This window comes from Antechinus flavipes, chromosome 2 (genome assembly GCF_016432865.1).
Source record: "Antechinus flavipes isolate AdamAnt ecotype Samford, QLD, Australia chromosome 2, AdamAnt_v2, whole genome shotgun sequence".
In the NCBI taxonomy this organism is placed as follows: Eukaryota; Metazoa; Chordata; class Mammalia; order Dasyuromorphia; family Dasyuridae; genus Antechinus; species Antechinus flavipes.
The window spans coordinates 651,922,467-651,941,602 of NC_067399.1; the positions used below are offsets into that span (position 1 = coordinate 651,922,467).

The window sequence follows — 19,136 nt, forward strand, 5'->3', positions numbered from 1 at the left end:
CTTGTTTCCTTGATTATGCTGCCTCCCTCACCCTGTAGCAATATTGGATTCCTCTCCTGGACAGAGTTTGTACCCTCTCTTCTGTGGTGCCTCTGCTCTTCTGTACTTAAGTGGACCTTCCTTTCCTGTTTATCCTTCTACAAAATGGTATTTTTAGGCATCAGCTTTCCCACCATGAGAATAAAGTATAATATAAATGATTTCTGCCTCTAGCCTGACCCTGCTTAACATAACTAATTTGTTAGAAGAAAACCTGACTAGGCAAATTAATGTCACAGAGTGCACTTATCTCTGTAGAACAGTATTGCCAGGTTTTGTGAGGTCAGAAGATTGTAGTATATTAATTATTGCCAAGCTTTTAAACAGGGTAAGGGTCTCTGTCCACAGTTTCAGATGAGTCAAAGGAACCATAATTTTGTAGCAAAAATCTGGGCTGTTGCTGAATTTCTCTCTGCCTGTTCTTTTCAGTTGACCAGAACCTGTTAGTCACCTCCATGAAGCTTTCCCAGAATCTTTCCCCCACCCATAAATTATCTCCCTCTTAAAGTTTCACGTTACTCATAGCAGTTTGCCTCAACTCTGGCTTTGCCACTTACTTTGGTTTGTCTTGTACCTCTCTTACATCACAGGATCATTGTTTTTTGTGTAATCCTCTACCTGTCTTTCTCTTCTTTCCCCATTAGATTATGTAACCTTTGAGTCAGGTCTGTGCCTTGTGTGACTTTGCATCTTCAGTACCTTGGAATAGCCCCGTGTAGGTAGGGGCTGGATCCCATACATCTGGGGCTTTTAGTGAACTGCAGGCTGCAGCATGAGTCACCACTGTGATGTGGACGAGACACAAGGTGGTGTCAGCTTGGACTGTTAAGAGGAGCATCGCTTCGAGGGAAAAAGAGATGAGCTGCACTCTACAGTCTGTCCTGAGCCAGACCCAGTCTCAGTGTCCCACAGATTAGAGGGCAGGAAAGTCTTAAATATTTATCATTGAAGCTTGAGTGAAAGAACAGGGGGGTGTTGAGGAAGGAGAAGAGATGGCTGGGAAATGAAAGGGGTAGCAGGAGAGGAAGTCTGAATTCAAATTCAAGGGTCTTTCATGTGAAGGAGAGCTTAGGTTTCTTCATTCTGGCTTTAGAGTGGGGAATGTGGGGGAGAGACAAATTTGTCTTGAAGTAACTTTCTAAAAATAGCTTTATCTTGAGAAGTAGATTCATCTTTCCAAGGAGGCTGGATGATCTGCCACTTGTTAAGAATGTTATAGTGAAGATGTCTTTCAGATGTATGTTGGACTACAGGATCCTTTCGTAGGATTTGAATTGTTGAATTTAACTATTTGGAACCTTACTTCCTTTCCTGGTACCTTTTAAATTTTATTTTAATGTTATCCTACATGTACTTTTAACTAAATTATTTTCTTTGATAAATTGGAACTTTTATAGTTAGGGAAGAAATAGTCTAGTATAAAGAATGCTAGACTGAGACTAAAGAGAACTGGGGTCTAATTATTTGTCAGTCAGTATCTAGCTGTGTGAAACCATGCAAATCCATGCAAATGCTTTGACACTTCCTCATCTGCAACATGAGGGGATCGAGGTAGATAATCTCTACAGACTGTCTCTAAAATCCCATGGATTGAGAAACCATTAATTAAGATTTGGAAGGAATCGAGGAGTTCTTCAAATCCTACCCTCTTCATTTTATAGAATAGGAACCTCTAACCCAGAGAGATTAAATGATACCTAAAGTCACAGAGACAATCCATGTGTGTCCATTGTGGTATTGTGCCTCTGATGCTCTGCATATTTCTGACTTAATCTCAAAGTCTGCATTAACTAGAGCTAGAAGAAAAGAAGGAAACTACCATTCTTTTCCCTGATAACCCTCATTCCGGTGTCTGAGTGTTGGTTGCAGCAGCAGCTCCTCTCCTGGCTTTTCTCTGTGCTCTAGTTTTCAGTACCTCCTGGCTTGTGCTGCCCACAATGCTGTGGATCTGATGCCCAGCCCAAAGAAGTTGATTTTCATGGTATTTCATAGCTGTTTTCAAAGGACTTTGGATATTAAAAGAATGCAGCAGGGAAGAAGACTCAATGAAGGCTCTATAAGCCTTATTTTATTTCTTCATTCCAAAAAAGCACGTGTCTAGTGAAGGTTAGTGTCACTAATAAAGAATAGTTAGCTACTTATTTGGTATGAATTTGTTAATGGTTAATCTAATGCTTTTAGAAAGCTGAACTTGTTCATTTTTGAAGGAAAAACCTACTAATTTAAAAGAAAATCAGTTCTAATTAATGTAATGTAATTGTTACCTAATTGATTATGATCCATTGTGATTGATTGGCTTTCTATGTTAAGGGGAACAGTTTTCATTCCTTTTCCTCTTCAGTTGGTCTTTTGAGAAACTGGGACTCAGCCTATGTAAATTGATTCCAAAGTAAGAGACCTACAGATGGACTTTTACAAAAAGCTTATCTTTGATTAGTCAGGTTCTATCATAATTACCTTTGAGTCTCTTTGGATTTGAGGAGCAATATCCTAAGCCTCCTCTTCCCATGCGGTTTGGACTAGTTTTTTTCTTACAAGGAATTGAGATCATCCTTGGGATTTCATTGACTTAGGGGAACTAAGAGTTCTGATGATTTACATCACTTCTGGTTACCTGATTTAAAATATCCATGTGGGCTTCAGCCCTCTTTGAAGTTTGACTGGCAAACCTTGATGGGAAAACCAGAGGGGAGTTTTACTCTGCTTAATCAACTTGCAGTGTCCTTGACAGGCATCTTTATGGAATATCCTCCCCTGCTACGACCAAGTAAATCTCCTTTTGTTAATTGTTGAATGACTTATTAGTGTCTCATTTTGCCTTACTATTTTGTAACTCAACCCCTACCAGCGCATTGACCCGAGCAAACTTAGACTAGAAGACGTTGGAAAAAAGCCACATTCCCTTGCATTGATTTTTGATGCCTATGTGTTCTTTAGGATCCTGGGCCTCCAAGTTTTGAAGCATTTACAACATATATCTAAATGCACTTAAATTAACCTCTTAAGGGAATCTGAAATAAATAGATTAAAATGTAGCTTTGCTTTGGGCATAATTTCTTTTTTAAGAAATAGATTTTTACTAATATTTGCAGTTTTTAATGACACCTACATTTCCTCCTCTACCCCTTCCTTTTCTTCCCAGAGTGCCATTCCTTAAATAAAAGAATTTGTAAAAGTAAGAAAAATTTAGCAGAAACAATCAATTCTTTGAAAAAAATGTAGCATCATATGTATTGTTATAAATGTGTAGGCTATTCCTTCTGCTGAGGGTTTGGGGGAGATGTCTCTTATATCTCCCTGGAGACCTATTTCTTAGATGTAATAATTTAGCAGTATTTGGTTTTGATTGTTTTGTGGTTCTGTATATATCATTGTAGTCATTGTATATATTGTTTTCTGCTTATTTCAGTTTGCATGAGCTCATGTATTTCTGTGCATCTTTGGTAATCTTCATGTTTGTTGTTCTTATTTGGTAATATTCCATATTCATGTACCAGAATATGTTTAACCATTCTTAAATTAGTGGATATCTACTTTGTTTTCAATTTTTTTGCTATCACAATAAAGTAAAGTTATAAATATTTTTTTGTATACAAAGCCTTTATTTTTTGTCATTGAGATCTTTCTCAATGATACATACCTAATAATGGAATCTTTAGGTGAAAAGATAGGGACATTGTGGTGACTTTTCTGACATAATTCCAAATTGCTTTCCTGACTGGGTTGGACTAATAGCATCACCACCAATGTAACAACAGTGTGCTTGCTTTTCCTCAACCCTAATAGCATTGACTAAATTTCCATCGTTTTTCATTGTTGCCAATTTGCTAGATATGAAGTAAAAACCTCAGGGTTTTGATAGGCAATTCTAGAACTAGTGATGGGACATTTCTTTCATATGGTTAACAGTGTGCAGTTCTTCTTTTGAGGATTGTATGGGATACTTCACTTTTATATACTTTTAATTTATATATCTGCAAAGTAGCTGCTTATTGGGAAATGACAAAATAAATTTTGGTATATAAATATAATGAAATATTACTATGCCAAAAGAAATAATGAATACAAAAAATGCATAGAATTAAAGAAAGCATGCACAATTTTGTAGAACTAGAAATTTCTACAATGACTATAGCAATGTAAAAGGAAAGATTTAAGAATACTATGTTACTATAATGACCATGCTTGGTCTTAGAGAATATGAGAAAACATTTCTGAGGTGGAAGAGTATTGGTACAGAACACAAGCATGTACCATCGTACTCCATTGATTGGGTTAGTTTTGCTGAATTGCTTTTTTCCCCTTCATTATCTTTTAGAAGAGTTGGCTCATTGTTTTTTGGTGGGAGAAGGGGCAGTGGAATTGTGACTTGCCCAGGGTCCCATGGTTAGTAAGTGCCTGAGGCTTATAGTTGAAGTTAGGTCCTCCTGACTCCAGTGCTGGTACTCTATCTACTGCACCACCCATAGAATATGAAGAATAGACTATGAAAAGAGCTCTACTGCAGTTCCAGGTGATTATGATGAAATTTTTAAAATTCTATATGGAACCACAAATATCTTGAGGGAAACCATCAAGATCCTTGACTAAGCTAATGTGAAAGTTATCGAAGGAGGAAGGAAAATTTTGTGGCTCTGATTTACTTTAAATTAAAAGAAAGACATTTTCCTCTCTTGCTAACTTGGTCTGCCCTGCTAGTTTTGCTTTTCTCTATGGCTTGGAAGCTGAAAGGACTTGAATATGTGGCATCTAACTCCCAAAACAGTGTTACTGGAAGAGGCATGAAGTAGCTGGAGTGCTCAGCACAAGGAGAACCAACAGCAGCAGCCATGGTTCGAGCAGGAGCCACAGGAACCCAAGAAGAGGTGGAATGTGTGGTGCTGGTGGTGGTGGCCCCAGGAATTCTGGCAGCTCCAAGCCCCTAGCTCTCTCCAGAGCAAGGGTGGTAAAGATGGGATCATAGCTTCTGCCTTTATCTAAGCCATTTCTCTTTCTTAACCCTTTTTTCCCTTCCACCCCCTGAAGGAAGCATGGATGTTGTAAGTTGGGGAGTAAGTTGAGGTTCCTCTCAGAAAGTGAGTTGGGTGAAGAAGGAAAAGAATTGAACCGGTTTAGGCTGGCTTGTTTCTCTGCATTTGGAAGACCTTTGGGGGGATTGATGAGGGAGGGGTATTTGGGCTAGACACTAGAGAAATACTCCTGATGGGAAAAATTTATTTGGTATTCAATGTTTTTGCTATCCTTGAGCCTTCTGGAACCAATTAACAAGTATTTAAGGTATCACTGTACTTATACTTATTTCTAGTTCTGAGTTTTAAGTTTCTTGAGAGCATAGGCTTTCTTTCTTGTTTGTTTTTCCTCTCACTTAGCAGTTGTACATTGCATATAGTGGAAATCTGACAAATGTTTGCTGAATAAATATACTTTGAAGTAATATTTGGTGTTTCACACAGGCAATTAAGATAAGGGATGGTCAAAGAGGACCAGTAGTTTTGGAAGTATCCCTTGCATGATATTAAGACTTAAGTTGGTTGTACTATGATTTTATTTGTTTTGCCAAAATAGTATTTTTAGAGATTGGGAATTCCAGTATGTGAACAACAATCAAAAAACTCAGCCATTAATTATATAGCCAGGTGAAATGGTAGCTAGATGATTGTACTTGGAATCAGAACTATCTAATTTTGAATTTTGCATCATTTTTTAACTTCTCAATCTCAACTTCCTTATCTATAAAATGAAAGAGTAGGTATATCATCTCAAGGATTTGTGGTGAGGATCAAAGGATGTAAACACTTAATCTGTAAAGGTTCAGATTGTATTATCATTGATGACATAAGAGATTATAAAATTCTTAGAAATATATAATAAATTTAATATTAATTTAATTGATTATATTAATGATAAATTATAAAAAATAAAAGCTTTGTTTTTGTTAATTGATGCTTATTAAGAATTTAAATATTATTAAATTCTTAATAAGCATCAATTAACAAAAACAAAGCAAAAAATAAATATTATTAAATCTCCCCAGTCACCTCTTTTTAATTATTCTGCATAATATAAATTATTTGGCCTATCCATACTTAATATGTATTAGTCTAATATGCTAAATTACTTTATTAGGTTTTTGTGGAAATAAAAATTGGTAACCAAAATGTTTTTTCTCTTCAGATTTGGTATAAGATTCTATATGATATGCTAGTATTTAATTACATAGCTTAGTGCCCAGTAAAGCAACAGTAAGGTAAAAATGTGAGTGTGTATAAATAGGCTTGATAAGAAGAAGCAGGGGGATGCACAGTACCAGCTACACACAAGATTAAAGCTCATGGACCAATGGGAATTTTAAAAAGACGCATCTAGAGGATGCAGACAAGAAGAGGCTTGTGACAGAATACAAAAGTGGCACAATTTGATTTAAAAAAAAAGTATCAGGGCTGCTCTGAGTATGACAAAGCAAGCGAAGAACCATGGGAAGAGTCTTATAAAGCCATACTAAGGGGAAGGAGTTTTTAGAAAAATGATTGCCTTCCCTTTTCCACCATTATTTGCTTAGGGGGCCTGGGATGGTGGTAGCCATCAATCACAACTAGCAGCACCTTACATATGTTCTCTTATTGGATGCTTAGAACAACTAATTCAATCAAAAGTGAAATGACTTGTCCAGGGCCATACAGTTAGTGCTAGAGACAGGATTTGAAATCTGGTTAGAACAAGCATTTATTAAGTACTTTCTATGGACCAAGCTTTGGAATACAAATACAAGCAAAAATAAAGACCATTTCTGCCCTTAAGACAACACATAAAAAGACACCTTAATGATTGCGTATTCATGAGCTATATCTGATTGCTTATCTTCTCCGGGAGAAGAGAGGGAGAGGTAGAATTTTGAGCTCAAAACTTTGAATAATTTTTTTTAAGCAGCTGAAGGTGGATTTTCAAGGACCAAAATGAAAAAATCCAGAGTGCATGGATCAGGGAAATGAGTGGCCAGGACTGGCTTGGTCACTGCAGGCATAGCAGGTTACAGAGAAGTTTTCCAAAGTGAATTGGATTGTCTGAAGTGTCACTGTCAGAACTAGAAGGAGGAATATAGACAGTAACTAGCACTAGTTTTACAGGATAGGACAATGCAATGGATGTCAGAATCCATAAGACTGAGGCCTAAGTGTCGTCCTGAAGAAGAAAATACTTAAACTGATTGATATTTTAAATATATTTGGAAATTGAAACCAAATGTAAAGTTTTATTAGTATTAAGAAAATCAGGAAAGATGAACCATTTTCTGATTAAGGAAAAAATAATTTGGAGAGGGAAAACAAGTAAAAAAATAACTTTGTAAAAGCTGTGTATGTGAAAACCTTGAGTTTTATGTTGAAGGCTACTTTTTTTTTGCTTCTATCTTTTGGCACTAACTGTCACTGAAGATAGTTCTTCATGACTGACTTTTCAGAATTAATGCTTGTTAGTTAATTTGACAAGCAATTTTTTGTTGTTAAAAACAGCCATTCTTTCCTCTCCCACTCTTCCCGGTCTTCATTCTGCCCTCTGACTTCCTCACGTTGTCCTCCCTCTACTCGACCTGTCCCCTTGTAACACTCGCCTCCCATTCAGCCTTGTCTCCAAATCTCAAATCCTGTGAGACTGAGCTTATCTCTAATTCATACAAACAACGCACTCTTCCTTAGGACCTTCCAAAAAATACTTTAAAAAACATAAGTGGAATTTTAGGCTTATTACCATGAGGCAGATTTAAAGACCTGGAAGAGAGATCAAAAGCTAGTTGAGTAGAATTACTTTAACAAAATAAGAATCCATATATTCTGTTTCCAATAAGTAAGCTGCCTGGCTTGTTCTGATTATAGTTTAATGAAGAAAAAGCAGAATAGCCCATGGTATGTTTTTGAAAATTTCTAGAAGCTATTTTTGATAGTTTGAAAAATCCCTGATTTCATCTGCTTGGAGTATTCCCATCTAGGAGTTAGTTTCCTTTGGGCTCTCTAATTTCTAGACATTTGCAGCTGAGGCTTTATTATTCAACACTAAATTCCCTCTGGGTTATAAGGCCAGTGGTCTGGAACTCATTGCTTATTTTTTTTAAGTTAATATCATGAATCTATTTGCAGTATAATGATCTAAATCTTTGTTTTTCTTTGCAAACAAAGACTTGTTAATCCTATTAGGGATTCATCTGAACAAAAGGACAAAGGGCTACATAGATTTCTTTTCCAGACTCTCTGCTTGTGACTAGTAATGTCCTATTTTTAATGGAATTTGTTTTCTAAAGATACACAGTACATAGATGTACTCATGATGTGGTAAGTACAGTTTAGGATTGGTTTATCAAGTTAGTGAAGTTGGGATTTGGTTTGGTTGGTTTTTATATTAGTTAACTGTAAGGAAAAAGCGCTCATGGTTTTTCTTAATATATATTAAGTTCTTTCAGAGTTTGTACCATTGCCATAAGTTTTAAACACTAGCATTTTCTATTTTCTTTTAAGCTAAATTCAGATGCTATCTCTTCCTTAACAGATTTCTTCACGGCCTTTCTCTACTCCTACCCACCCAAATTGGTAAATGATTTTTACTGTCTTGGACTTCCAGCACTTGAATATCCTTACCACAATACTCCCATACTTCTCTTCTGGTATTTCACATAATACTTTGCACACAGCAGACACTTAATATTTATTGAAATTGAACAAAAGATGAAGACTCAAATTTCTTGAGCTGCCTATGAGTGTGGACTTAACTTATTCCCTGATGATCATGATTCGTGACTAAATGATTTTTAGTTCAGAGTACTTGGTATCAATGCTTGTTACCACCAAAAAGTCCTGAATTGATAGGAGGGGGACTGCACCCTGTAAGAGTCCAGATAGAAATGTCAATAACCATTAATGGAAGAATTAGAGGAGGCAATAATTGTTTTCTTGTTTTTTTTTTTTTTTTTTTTTTATTTGTTCAATTACATATAAAGATAGTTTTCAAAATTCATTTTTTTTGTAAGATTTTGAATTCCAAAATTTTTCTCCTTCTTTACTAAGATAGCAAACAATCTGATATATAGGTTAAACATATTTCCATATTAATCATGTTGTGAAAGAAAAATAAGAATAAAAGGGAAAAATCATGAAAGAGAAAAAAAAAACAAAAAAGTTTAAAAAGTATGCTTTAATCTGCATTCAGACTCCATAGTTCCCTCTCTGGATACAAATGGCATCCAAATTTATTGGAATTGTTTCAGATAATTATATTGTTGAGTAGAGCTAAGTCCATCAGATTTGATCATTGCATAATCTTGTTGCTAGTACAGTTTTCTCCCAGTGCTGCTCACTTCACTCAGCATTAGCAGTTCATGTCAGTCTCTCCAGGCCTTTCTAAAATCATCCTGCTGATTGTTAATTACAGAACAATAATATTCCATAACATTCATATATTATAACTTATTCAGTCCCCCGCCAACTGATGGGCATCCACTCGGTTTCCAGTTCCTTTCCACTGTGAACATTTTTGCCCACGTGGATCTTTTTCCCTTTTTAATGATCCCTTTGGGACACAGTCCCAGGAGAGATATTGTTAGATCAAAGCGTATACACAGTTTGATAGCCTTTTGGACAGAATTAGGGGTGGGCACTTGAGAGATAGCTATGTTTGGGGGAAGACAAGATCGAGGCTATGTGAGCTTTTTGTTGGCAGAGATCATGCCATTGAATCTTCATGTTTCTAGAGCCCAGCAGGCCTGGAGTGTTTGACTCTGCTGATTGACATGTCTTCTATGTGCAAAGCACTGGCTTGCCAGCTGTAACATGTTACAGATGAATTGAAATACAAAGTTTCTTCCCCCTAGGAATGTTAAACTCTATGGTTGGGAATATAAAATAGCAAACATTTATAATGCACTTTAAGGTTTACTAAGAGCTGGAAATGTCACCTCATTTGATCCTCACAATAGTCCTCTGAGGGAGGGTTAGTCATATTAACCTCTTTTTATAGAAGAGAAATAGTGACTTAACAAGGATCATGCAGTTTATGAGTGTCCATGGCAGTATTTGAACTTAGGTCTTCCTAACTTCAAGCCCTGTGTGATTTATATGGATTGAATTTGCAGTATCTGTGTTTGTATGAGGCACATACATAGACAAGAGAACGAGTGATTCAAGAGCTCAATTGCAGTATCAGAAAGGCTGCAGAAGGTAAAGTACCAAAGTACTGCTGGACAATAAAGGACAGTTGGGTGGCTTAGTAGATAGAACACCACCCCTGGAGTCAGGAGAACTTGAGTTCAAGACACTTAACTAGCCTTGTGACCTGACCCTAGGCTTGTTTGCCTCAGTGTCCTCATCTGGAAAAGGCACTGACAAAACACTCCAGAATCTTTGCCTAGAAAATCCTAAATGGGATCACGAAGAGTCTAGCCTGATTGAACAACAATAGACAATGTTATGAATTCCAGAAAGAAAAAATGTCACTGAATCTCAACAACTGACTTCATGCAAGAAATTGGACCTGAAGTTGACCTTGGAAGAATGGGTCGTATTTAAATAGGTGGAGAAAAAAATGGAGTGGGCACTGCAAATTGGTTGCAGCAATAGGACTGTGGTGGGAGACATAGTGGGAAGAGAGGTAACTTGTAAGACTTTGATTCAACAAATGTTTTTTAAGTGTTTACTGTATGCATGGTTTGGGACCAGACTCCAGTGATGCAGAAATGAAATGCAAACTTTTTGGAGATTGTTCTCTAGTTGTAATGCAAGTAAGGGAGAAATAGGATAAAAGTGATGGATGTTAGATTAATCTGGCAGTGGATGTGCAAGATAGACTAGAACAGGGAGAGAAAAGGCAAGAAAAAGTAATCTTTAACTTTCCATGTATCAGATAAGCTATGCTATGTGTACCTGACACTTCTAAAAGTGTTATGGTCTTATTTTAATATTTGATGCTGGAACTGGAACTGGGAGTTATTGAGGCAGGTCAAGAAAGTATGCACTATTAAGAACTTTTTCAGATGTCAAATAGGATGCTGGGAATAAACAGAACTGTTTCAACATGAGTAAATCACAGCTAAAAGATGTGCTAATTTATGGAGTTCTTCAAATGAAAAGAATATTCAAGGTGTAACAGTATGTGCAAGTTTGGCTTTTTCTTTTTTAAAATGTATTTAGTGCTTAGTCACCTAAAGTAAATTAAAGATATAGCCATGCTTGGGTTTTTGTCAGGAAAGATTGACTTAAAGTAACCTTTACTTGGAAATATGGGTTGTTAGCTCAGAGTAGCTTTTTTGGAGTCCTGTTAGGGTGAATGTATACAAGAGGTATATAAGTAGTATTTCTTCTATTGATCCCCTCCTCCCAACTCCATTCCTAAATTCAAAATTTTAATTACAATTTATTGTAGTTTTGAAATCTTCCTACATTAGTATTCTGGTACTCATTGATCAGAACACCCCTGCTTCTCTAATTGTCTAGTTTCTCATCTTCCTGGAATTGCATTTGCATTCAAGTTACTTTGAATTCAAAAGTAAACAGGATTTTGAAGTTGGAAGACTGAGCCTACTAATTAACTTTGTGCTAAATCAAGCCTACTAAATTACCTTTAATGCCCTTGCCAAGGGGTTAGTGTTCAGTATAGTGTGAAAAGAGTCGTCGTTGGAGTCCAAAGACCTTAGTTCAAATCCTTTCTGCTTATGCTACTTAATACTCATGTATCTTTAGGTAACTTCTCTGCCTAAATTCTAGTTTTCCTAATCTATAAAATGCAAGAGGATGGACTAGAAGGCTTTAAAGGACCCTTCCAACTCTAAATAGATATTCATGTTTCTTTGAGATTCTTGACTTTGGTTCCAATTAATTAAGATTATCTTAATTTCTTTCCTGATCCTCTGAGGTTTTCCAAGTAAATAGTTTTTTTCTCATTTTATTGTCTCTAGTATTTCTAAAATTATATCAAATAAACAATGGGGAAAGGAGGCATCCCTTTAAATTTTTCAGGATTTTATTTTTATTCTGAATTTCAGATATCAATAAACATTTCTATGTAAAAAGGAGAACAAGAAAAAAGTATTGTATATGAAACCATTCTTAATTCAGAGAAAACATGGTTTTAAAAATTAGTATTATAAATCAGCCTGTTAGTTCCACAGCTGACTGTTTATATTATCCTCAGAACGTTTGTTCCCTTCTGTGCATTATTTTCAACACTCTTCTTTTTTGGCATTGCTATCACTAGTACTTTTTTTCTTTCCCATTTCCACAGATAATAAGCTCTCTCTTTTAATGAATAAACAAAATTAAACAAAACAAATCCATACATTGGCCACCTCTGAAAACCATGTCTCTAGTCCATTATTCTCCAGAGATAGTCATGCATCTTGTTATCCATCTTCTGGAGTCATGGTTGACCATTTCTGTGGTTAGAATTTTTAAGCTTTAAAAAGTTGATTTTCCCTTATAGTACTATGATTATTGTATAAATTATTCTCCTATTTCTGCTTATTTCATTCCGTGTTCATGCGAGTATTGCCAGGATTTTCTAAAACATTTTCTTCCTTATTTCTTAACCTGTAGCACTTTACCAATACATATTGAAGTCATAATTCGTTTATCCATTTCTGATGGACACCTCTTTAGTTTTCAAATCCTGCTACAAGAAAAAGTACTGCTCTTAGTATTTTTGTACATAAGGGGCCTTTCCCCTTCTTTTCTTGATTTTCTTGGGGTATATTAGCATTGCTGGGTCTTGAGCAGTGATTCAGTGATTTTTGTAGTATAATTCCAAATTGCCTTGGACCATTTTAAAGAAAGCTCCAACAACACATTAGCATCTCTGTCTCTCACATCCCCTCCAACAATTGGTTTTTTCTCTTTTTGTCATCTTTGCCAATCTGATTAATATCAGGTAGAGAACCTCAGAGTTGCTTTAATTTGTATGTCTCCTAGGAGTGATCTGGTACATTTTTCCATATGATTGTTGATAACTTGCTTTTCTTTTTGGAAGTAGGGATTGGCTTTTATGTATTTGAGTCAGTTCTCTGTTTATCTGAGAATCCATGCTGCAAAGATGGTTTCTCACCTGTTTCTCTTTTCATTTTAACTGCATTTATTTTATTTGAGCAATTCTTTTTTTCAAATTTATGTACTCAGAATTGTCTGTTTTCTCTGATTCCCTCTAATCCTTGGTCAAGAACTTTCACAACAGAGTTGTGAAAAATACTTCTTCCCTGTTCCTCTAATTTGTTTTTGATGTGATCTTTTATAATTAGGTGCATCCCTTTGGTACTTAAGATAATTGATCTGGATTTATTTTCTGCCAGACTGCTTTCCAGTTTTTGGTGTATGTTCAGCCCTTCTTCCTTTTTGTGAGCAAAGAAAAAGGAGTTAAAGATATAGATAGAATATGAGAGTAAGCATGAGTTGGAAAAACAAAGTGGACTTCTGTGGTTTGGAGTGCTGAATATAGCCTAGCTTTGCTTTAGAACTGGAAGGGGCTGTAGGTAGCTCAGGAAAATGTTTGCAGAAGCACCCAGCCAGCCAGCCTGCTGTTGCTGGGTATCCACCACACATGCCACAAAGGGAGTCGCCAAAAGAATTATTTTTTTAAATAGCTTTTTATTTACAAGAAAAATGCATGGGTAACTATTCAGCATTGACAATTGCAAAACCTTTTGTTCCAACTTTTCCCCTCCTTCCCTCCACCCCTTCCCCCAGATGGCAGATTGACCAATACATATTAAATATGTTAAAGTATAAGTTAAATATAATATATGTATACATGTCCGAATAGTTATTTTGCTGTACAAAAAGAATCAGATTTTGAAATAGTGTACAATTAGTTTGTGAAGGAAATCAAAAGTGCAGGCGGACAAAAATAGAGGGGTTGGGAATTCTATGTAGTGGTTCATAGTCATCTCCCAGAATTCTTTCGCTGGGTGTAGCTGGTTCAGTTCATTACTGCTCTTTTGGAACTGATTTGGTTCATCTCATTGTTGAGAGGGCTACGTCCATCAGAATTGATCATCATATAGTATTATTGTTGAAGTATATAATGATCTCCTGGTCCTGCTCATTTCACTCAGCATCAGTTCATGTAAGTCTCTCCAGGCCTCAAAAGAATTACTTAGTTGGCCTTTCTAATCTTTTGTTAGGGAGCTGGACTCACATTGAAATTGATTACCTTCAATGATGAGACCTTCATCTCAACAAATATCTAAGTACCATTTAAATACTTAGCCTTCTTAGAAAAGTTAGGTGCCACTCCCATGGCTGGACTGTATCAATAAGAATAGTTTGAAAGCCCCCACCACCATTCACTCATTAGCAGTGGGCTCCTGCTCTTGAACCTGTATTTACTCATTTCTAAAACGGAGAAAATATTAGCACTTATCCCTGGGTTATTGTGAGAATTATATTTCTTTAGATAATATTTCTAAAGTGTATTCCAACCCTTTAAATTCTATCAGTGTGAGTTATTACTAATGCTACCAACATCCTTTGGCATAGAGATGATTAAAATGGAACCTTAACATAGTATTATGCACTTAGATAGCATCTGATCTTACTTCCTTGTGGTGATTCTTTTAATATGGATTGGATTGTTTCCAGTACAGAAGAGTAACATCGACATTATAATTTTGCTTAATGTAGAAACTGTCTTAATGTCAAAATTGTCATTATAAACTGAGAAAATAAGTCTCAAGAAGACATAATTTATTTTTATTATGTTCTGTCAAAAGGTTTGGATCATTGTGAGAGTTTATTGAAAATTTGGAAATGATAAATATCCTATGAATCATCTGGCCATCTTTGTTTTAAGATAAATGGGGTATAACCTCCTTAAATGAGATTCAGATGCCATATTGACTCTTTTTTTGTTGTTGTAAAATTCCACAAATTTTTTTCATCTACAAGATGAAGTAGGCTTTATTGTCAAATGTCATTGAACATATTAAACAAGAAGAAGCTGTTTTCTTACGTTATATTTGTTATAACAAAGTTTGTTGGAGGAAGTAGTTCAAATTCAATTCCCCAAAGAATAACTATATAGAATCAGATCAGATTGTAATAAGGTCATTCCCTGTGGTAAATATTAATTTTACATCTTTAAAAAAATAATAATAAATACTATATGTGTGTATATGCAAATGTATTGAGAACCTTGCCTTTACTCTGAAACTACCATACACACACACACACACACACACACGTATTATCCTGTGTTGTTAGTATTTGTATATTGTCTCCTTTGTTAAAATGTAAGCTCCTTGAGAATCTGGTCTGTTTTTTTTGTTTGATGAATTTTTTGACCTTCCCTTTTATCCCTGGCACTTAGCTCAGTACCTGGCACATAATAAATGCTTGTTGAATGATTAATCTTCATCCTTCAACTTATCTCTCTTTTCTCTTCTAATACCCAAAGGGTGGACTCAAAAGGGAGCACTCAAAAAACTGTTTAGTAAAAGTAAGCACATGAACAAAGTGTAAGCATTGGTGTTATATGTCATACCTCCTTCACTACTAAATTTGGTCTTTATATTTAAATAGCTTTTAGTTCCTTCCTCCCTTTCTTCCTTCCTTCCTTCCTTCCTTCCCTTTCCTTTCCTTTCCTTTCCCTTTTCCTTTTCCTTTTCCTTTTCCTTTCCCTTTTCCTTTTCCTTTTCCTTTTCCTTTCCCTTTTCCTTTTCCTTTTCCTTTTCCTTTTCCCTTTTCCTTTTCCTTTCCCTTTCTTCTCCTCTCCTCTTTTGCCCAAGGTCACACAGCTAGGAAGTGTTGTGTCTGAGGCCAGATTTGAACTCAGGTGGTCCTGACTTCAGGGCTGGTGTTTTATCCACTGCGCCATCTAGCTGCCCCTATTTGTTTTTAATCCCCCCAAATCTTTCCATTTACCTTGTTGTGTTTTTATTGTCTTCCTTTTTAATTGGCATCTTCAGCCTGGTTTATGCTTATTGATAGATTCAGGGTGGGATTGCTCAGAGGCTGTTTGCAGTTCTTAATGTAGGTATTATCAAAGTTTTCTTGCTAAACATTTATTTTATGTTGGAATCCTTACTAACTGCTAACTAATTAGAGTTGATCTAATCTTACAAGAAGATGTTTTGGGCAGAACCTGAAACAAGGTACTAAGTAGAACTAATTAATACAAGGCTTGTGTTCACACCTTTACTCATTGGAGTTCAATGAGTTCACACCTCCCTTGAAACTCTTTGGGAGCATAAATAGAGCTTCAATGGGCCAGTCAAGGAAGTTCTTCAGAGTGAAGAAGCTACAAGTCGGGATTTCAGCAGAATTATGCCAGAAGCCCTCTCTTCAAGGCAAGACAGATTCAACTTGGTACTGGCTCTGGAGGCTGAAGAAAGCAGAGGCAGAAGCAAAGGACAAAGCGGCAAGAGCTCTTGGAACCAAGCAGAGAGATAGGCCTCTAAGCTAACCGGGCTATATTGGAGATAATAAAAGATCTGAACTTTTATCAACTGGCTGCTTTTTGAGAAGAAAAAGATCACAACATTTTGGTGCCCGAACAGGGACCGATTCAGATCCATCTGAACTAGATCACCACAATTTTACTTTTAAATACTTTCTCACTTTCTGAAAGCTACAGCTTTTCCCCTAGAGTTTTAAGTAGAATGGGAAAATGTTATTGGATTGGGAGAAAATAAGGATAATTAGGATTAGGATTAGTTCTTCCCTTCACCCACGAAAATGTCAGTTAAACTATCTCTTGCTAATTGTTTATTTTCTGAAAGTGTACAGAAAGATTAGTATCACATTTCTGCATCTGGAGTAGAGTAGTTAAAAAATCCCAAGTATACCTACAACTTAAAAAAATAATTCCAAATAGACCTTTCTCAGACTGAACTTTTTTTTTTTTAAAACGGTTCATCTAAAAGATGAAAAGCAGCACAATTAATGTAAGTCTGCTGCAGATTCAATTTTGAAGTCTGTCATAGTATTTCTTCATTTTGGGGAATTCATTATATTCTTCTAGAGATATGAAAGCTCCAGCTTTGGTAAGGTATTTAAGAGTTGGAAAGATGGATTTTTAATGTTCATGGAAGTTCGCACCATCTGCCCAGTAAAGGAGAGAGGCTTGTGACCTCATGTCTCTCACAGGCCTTTTGATGTAAAAAAATTATACTACCGTAAAACACTGTTTCTATGGTTACATTCTCCTGTTTGTTTTAAAAGACCAATACGTGGCAAAATGTGCCATTTGATGTTCGTCAAGGAAAAAAATTACTGCTTCTGAAGCACCCTGACAGTGGTGTAGTGAGTGATGAGGTCCTAAAGTAATTGGGTGGAGTTGGCAGAGAAAAACTGAAGTACTGATAAAATTACTCCTTGAGGCAAGTAGGGCAAGGCATTAATAGGGATCATTTCTACCTTATAGTCCATCCTTAGTAGAGGTCTTGGGGAATCCCACCTTTCTGTGTCTAGTGAGAAATCCAAGTTGTGTCAAACCCGTGAGGTTAAATTTCCCCTATAAATCTGTTCATGGCCCGTGCCATCTTTGCTGAACTTCTTTGGGGTTAGCCCCCCAAGGGGTTCTGCTTTGTGGTGTCTTTCTTCTCAGCCATCTGCCATGGCTCACGATGTCTTTCCTCTCATCTACCCACCGTACCTCACGGTATCTGACTGTGTGCTCTCCCAACTCTATTTCATATTTACCATTCCTGGTGTCTCTTGTATCTCTTAATTTTGTAAACTCTTCTAAGTAAATCTATCTTTTACCAATGAGATTGGCCATTGTGAATTTGTCACATGGCCAAATCCCAACATTTGGTGCCTGAGTATCAGTCTCATCATTTGGTGTCCCCACTACATCATTAGTATTTGTTCAGTGTTAAAGACCAGAGCTAATTGATCAAGGACATTTGTGGTGGTAAAGAAGCTTCAGTGTGTTGCCATTATGAAGAGCCCTTCTTTGAGGGTTCTCATCTGCTTATATTGACCCCTCTCCTAATTTAAGGGTGTTAGAGTTTAATTGAATCCCATGATCAGGATGTAGCCAAATATATTAATTGCAAATCTTTCTATAATAGGAATCCTATCCTTCTTCATCACCAATATGGTTTGTGGAATCGGATGACCCAAATTTGGCATCAGTTCTGGAACGTCTTGAAGACATTAAAAAGAGCAATACCTTGGTGAGAACCCAAACTTAGTAATTTCTCTATTCATCATTAATAGAATGCTTCTCTGTACATGTTAAGAGTTACAATGGTCTATGAGCATGGTTGATTTACCCTGGGGGGACTGGCCAATCAGCCTTTGCTTATCTTTAGACTTTGGTCAGAACCTTCTCCTTTTACTTTGCTATCCAGAGAGTTTAAGCAAAAGGAAGAGAAGGGAGGATTCTGGCCCTGTTATGTAATTCTCTGACTATGGGCCTTGACCTAAGATCTTCTTCCTCAAGATCCTTCATGTTTTATGTAATTAAATAAGTTTCTTATCTTTAGTCTCTACCCTTTAACTTCTGAAGCCATTCAGGCATTCACAATGACCATGTTTTAAACCACAAAAAATAAACTTGGATGTAATAGAGATGAAATATAGATATCCTCTAAAGTAATTTTATCATCTATTTGATCTTATATTTGCAAATTACAGACTCTTACAGGTCAGAAGCCATATATATTTAATTTGATTTGTACAGAGCCTTGTACATATGGAGATTAAATGCAAAAGTACTTTGCTTTAAGAAAATCTGATAAAAATTTGGATTTGCAAGAGATATAATTAAGGGATGGCTCTTTGCTTTGTAAAAGTGGTAATTGTAATTCTTAGTAGTGGGTTTTTTAAATATTTTATTTGAAGTAGAACAAGAAGAATAGTTGTACTATCATAGTAGTTTTGTCCATGAGAATAACTTTTTACTGTTATCAAAACTCAGGAGAAAAAGCATTGGACAGCCTTAGTACTGATTTTGGAGAATATTTGAAAAATGTAAAGTTGCATGATTATCAGTTGACTGACTTCTGCGTTCAGTCAACAACGAGTATATGCGTGTTTATATGTACATGCACACACATAATATAAAGACAAGAAACAGAATCATTCCTCTCCTCAGGCACCATATGTTCTGCCAAGAACTCAATGCCC

General features: G+C 36.1%; 1 protein-coding gene across 2 annotated transcripts in view; it reads left to right on the forward strand.

The window, feature by feature from the left end:
• The window catches only part of UBE2Q2 (ubiquitin conjugating enzyme E2 Q2), a 74,764-nt gene that overhangs the window by 20,553 nt on the left and 35,075 nt on the right, over positions 1–19,136 (forward strand). Inside the window, exons 1-2 of one of the 2 annotated variants that reach the window (XM_051982432.1) lie at positions 4,655–4,904; positions 18,077–18,181. In XM_051982432.1, the coding sequence (XP_051838392.1) occupies positions 4,869–4,904; positions 18,077–18,181 (141 nt within the window). In that variant the 5' untranslated portion in view covers positions 4,655–4,868. Of the gene's footprint in view, positions 1–4,654; positions 4,905–18,076; positions 18,182–19,136 lie in introns of those variants that run through there. The other variant, XM_051982431.1, reaches the window with a different exon arrangement.